This window comes from Gracilinanus agilis, chromosome 5, assembly GCF_016433145.1.
Source record: "Gracilinanus agilis isolate LMUSP501 chromosome 5, AgileGrace, whole genome shotgun sequence".
NCBI classification, from domain to species: domain Eukaryota; kingdom Metazoa; phylum Chordata; class Mammalia; order Didelphimorphia; family Didelphidae; genus Gracilinanus; species Gracilinanus agilis.
In genome coordinates this window covers 31,488,934-31,493,610 of record NC_058134.1, presented here as the reverse complement: position 1 = coordinate 31,493,610, position 4,677 = coordinate 31,488,934, and the positions used below count along the sequence as shown (strand labels likewise).

The 4,677-nt window shown below is 39.4% G+C and overlaps 1 protein-coding gene across 1 annotated transcript in view; it reads left to right on the top strand.

Annotated features, from left to right (window-relative positions):
* Window positions 1-941: 941 nt before the first annotated feature.
* Window positions 942-4,677, top strand: part of LOC123249129 (ubiquitin-conjugating enzyme E2 E2) — a 334,090-nt gene continuing 330,354 nt past the window's right edge. The window contains exon 1 of the mRNA XM_044678116.1: window positions 942-1,117. Coding sequence (XP_044534051.1) covers window positions 942-1,117 — 176 coding nt within the window. The remainder of the gene's footprint in view (window positions 1,118-4,677) is intronic.

Below are 4,677 nucleotides of genomic sequence, written 5' to 3'. Positions count from 1 at the left end.
AGCTGGTTGTTACATGCACACATACACCCTGATATGCTCTTGTGTACACACATCGGATAAATTTTAAAGGAAGGAAATAAGTTAAAAATCAATGCTAAATCTGAAGATTATGATTAAAGTAAAGTAAAAAAAATGGAAAAAATCACGAAATATGGGAGCTATGTTAGAACCAGACATGAAACATACTGATATAAAATTTCAGTATTCTATTAAGTGCCTTTAGTGCTCATAAAAGATGTCATAGCTGGGGAGACTGATGGTCTCCATTCATAGAATAGGGACAGAGACAGTGAGATTTCTCTGCTTGTGACTTTCAGGGCTGACTTCTGTAAAAAGGATTTTCTAGTGATTCTCAATCTCTGGGAGTGCTTCGGGGTGGGGTTGTCTTTACATGGAAATGCAGGGATTTGACCATAGATTTCTCCTGGTTCTAAATCTAGTGCTCATTCTACTCTACCTTTTAGCCTGCAGGTAGAAACTAGATTCTGGTTATAAGAGCTACCCCGGCTCCCTGCCTTTACTCTTCTTAGGCCCTGTCTCTTGTCTTGAGTGTTTCTTTTTCCCCCCATTTTCTTGGATGGATAGTGAACAGGGAAAGCCAGCCTCAGAACGGAGAAGACCTCGTTTCAAGCCAGACCTTGGGCACCTACTGGCTGGATGAATCTGAGCAAATCTCTTCATCTCAGTGTTCTAGACAATACCTTAATAAGTTGTAGAGAAAATGCCAACCTTCATGTATGCCAGGAAGTTCTTCCCCAGAGTTGGTTCCTTTGACCGGTGAAATCACTGGACTAATCTCTGCTGGCATATTGCTGGGAGCCTCGGTATTTTAAAGGAAAGAAAGGGAGCGGGGAAAGAGCCCCATTCCACTGGATGTGTGCTAGCTTCCACTTTAAGGAACACTAATTCACTTATTTTGGGTCTTTAATGCAGCATCTAAAATGTCCACTGAAGGGCAAAGAGTTGATGACAGCCCAAGTACTAGCGGAGGCAGTTCTGATGGAGACCAGCGTGAAGGGGTTCAGCAAGAACAAGAAAGGGAGCAAGTTCAGCCCAAGAAAAAGGAAGGCAAGATCTCCAGCAAGACGGCTGCTAAATTGTCAACTAGTGCGAAAAGGTACTATGTTCACTGTTACTTATTTCCTATGAGTGAAAATGATTTAATGCCTAGTTCTTTTGAATTTGGGCATTCTGCATAGAGGTTATTCAGAGTATGGGCCCCGTGACCATAGGGGTCATCTTTAGGGAGGGATGATTAAAGCTTTTAAAAAAAACCAAAACAAAACAAAACAAAACAAAGGCGAGAGACACTTTCTTCTACCTAACAAATTGGTTTTAAATGGGGAAATTCATAGCTATTCAGTGACATATCTTTAAGACCAATGTTGAAATCTGTCAGTTTGATTTATAGTTGCCTAACCATAAATATTTCCAACTCTTCAGTAACACAGCATGGTAGAAAGTAGGAAACAGTTGTACTATCTATTAAATGGACTGCCATTTCCCACTTCCTGTTGGTCAAGCCAGAAATGCCAACGGTATGCATCTTGGTTTCATTATAGTAGGCATTGGGTCATTCTCAATACTGCCTTCTTCCTCCCCTAGAGGAAATATAGACCTGGACAATAGATGTTGAACTGATTTTATCCTCCCACATCAATCACTCAATGGCAACTGGCATGTGCTTATTTTATTAGACTTAGCTTTCAGAGGGAATCACCTTTAATATTGCCCTCCCCCCCAGTATCAATCAGTATTATTTTACAGAAACTGGGTCTCAGAAAAATATGTGAAAGGTAAATTGAATAAGTCTATCTTGAGCTCATTGTTATTCTGATTTCATTTTCATAGTTTAGGTTGCCTGGGATATGAGAGAATATAAATTATTAACCTTGTAAGTGAAATGCAATTTTTTATTTTGTTTTTTTGCCTTGGCCAAGTATATGGAGTGTCCTCCTCTTCTTTATTTACCAGCTATATACAAGAAGGATAAATTTTACATTCTTAACAAGCGGTCTATTTCATGGGTAAAAAAATACACACACAAATTTGACCATAGTGAGTCCCCCTTCCCCTTTATACATACAAACATACACCCTTTTCTTACCCAGAATCCTGGCATCTACTCAGGCCTTTAAAAAACAATCATGTTAGGCTACAAGAAAATCTCCTGGATTTTCTGGAATAAGAAATGCTTCCGACAGCAAGATGAGTGTTGTATTCTTGCAGTCTTGGTTTGGGAGTCATCTTCCAAGTGGTGGTATGTGGACGTCTTACCTGTGAATGTATCTATAAGTCTTTTTTTTAAATAAAGAATTTTTAATGAATGGAAGCTGATTCAGTGATTTCCTCATCAATTCTCATTTTTATTACTCCTTCCTTTATTTTGGTGGTAAATTGTTTTTTTTTTTTCCCCCTCCATTCTTTTGATTAGAAGTAGGAGTGAGGGGGTTGGTACTCCATGGAATCTGCCCAAACCTAAGCACTGGAGAACTTTGAGAAATACTGCCTTAAAGCAGCATTATGTAGGCTGAATCTCTTAAGGCTATTCTTGGAGACTTTTCTTACAAAAAGCCCCATGTGAAGAAGCTATTAGGAAGCCTTAGTCTGCTGAAAATTTGAAAACTTTTCAACATTAGTGGGTAATGTTCTTTTATCAAATTACTAAATCTTTTCTGTTAAATGTGGACTTAATGCAAAATGTTTGACATGACAGTCATGACTGTCAGTTGGGTCACTTAAGTTCACAATGATAGTCTTTATAGATATATGAAACATAAATTTTAGGAAAGTGAGTTGTAATATAGTCATCTCTAGAAACTTAACCCTATTGATGACTCTGAGATGCTGGATTTCAATCTCTGTTAATAATATGAGAGCGATTTCTCACATATGGGTCTAAGCTCAATGGAGATGGGAAATTTTTTGCTTTTCTCTTTATATCCCCGTCATCTAGTGTATCATGCTTTCCCCAGGATCTGATATGAATGAATATTTGATGTGTTAAACAGATAATTCCATAAATACTTTAATGAATGAGTAGCTCACCTTGTTATTTGAAACATGCTATCAAAGTTGTAGAGTGATCATATTTGAGCATGTTAAAACTTTTATTGCAAATCTCAATTTTCTAAGGAATTACTGTGAACATTTTTTTAGGATGATGTTTGATGCCAAGATTATATAAATGGGGGTATTTTATCTTAATGCTAATATAAGTTAATCATCTTTTTTAGTGTTAGATATAAAGAAAGATTGCACTTCTGTTTTTTATTATGCCCTTTTTTGCCCCTCTTTGGCAAAATGTAGTTTCTCCTATTTGTATTTGGCATAAAGCTTTACATTTTGCTCTCTTGTTGTGGCTATTTCACTCTTTTTTATTATTTGCAAATAGTTATAAAGAGAGACATGATTTGAGATTTCCAGTTTTCCTTTTCCAGTTGGTTTTCATCATTTTGTCTGAACTGTTAGCACAGCCAACTGCTTTGTATTTTTCCACAGAATTGATTCGGAGGTACAGATTTAACCATAATCTGAAATGATATGATTCCTATTTCTAGAAAAATCTTTTTTTTTTTAAGATGGAAAGGAATCACACTACTCATTGGCATCATCTCCATTTGAGTTTAGTACTCGAATTGGGAATCAGGCCACGTGAAGTTCTGAAGGTGACCAAGCACAAACTTTTCCAGATTCCATTTTTAAAGCAGAATGGCATTTTGTCAGACATCCAGCCATTCTGCTTTAAAAATGGAATCTGGAATGTGGTTCTAGAATCACTTTCTTTGTCATGCTAAGTTTTAGAATGAATTCTCTGTGAGATGACATCCCTTATCTCCATGGATGAATAGCTCCTTAATATTTATCAATTTGACAAATTGTAATATCCACAAAGTGAAATTATTATATCATATTGGTCATTTGCTCAGGTTTGAGTAGGTTCTAGATTTGTGTTATAACCTTTTTTTTAAAGCTCTTGCCTTCTGTCTTAGACTCGGAATCCATACTGGGTATTGGTTCCAAGGTAGACGAGGGGTAAGGACTTGGCGATTGGGGTTAAGTGACCTGCCCAGGGTCACGCAGCTTGCTGCCCCTTTGTGCTAGGAGGTGAGAGGTGTGTGTTCCTGTGACATAGTCCCTCCCTAAGAGGAAATGACCAGCAGAGGCAGGCTGATGACCTGGACGTCTGCAGTGGAACTTGCCTGCCTGGTACTGGGGGGGGTCTTAGACAGCCTGAGTGCTCTGCCAACTCGAAGATTCTCTGTCATGATGGTTTGTGGACTGAAAATAATAGCTAGCATGGCAGTGTAACATTTTGAACTCTGGTTGTCTGTCTGTCTCTCCCTCACTCTGTCTCTCTCCCTTCTCCTCTCCCTCCCTCTGTCTCTTCCTCTCTCTCTCTCTCTCTCGCTCTCTCTCTCTCGCTCTCGCTCTCTCGCTCTCTCCCTCCCTCTGTCTCTCTCCCTTCTCCTCTCCCTCCCTCTGTCTCTTCCTCTCTCTCTCTCTCTCTCTCTCTCTCTCTCTCTCTCTCTCTCTCTCTCGCTCTCGCTCTCGCTCTCACTCTCTCGCTCTCTCCCTCCCTCTGTCTCTCTCCCTTCTCCTCTCCCTCCCTCTGTCTCTTCCTCTCTCTCTCTCACTCTCTCGCTCTCTCCCTCCCTCTGTCTCTCTCCCTTCTCC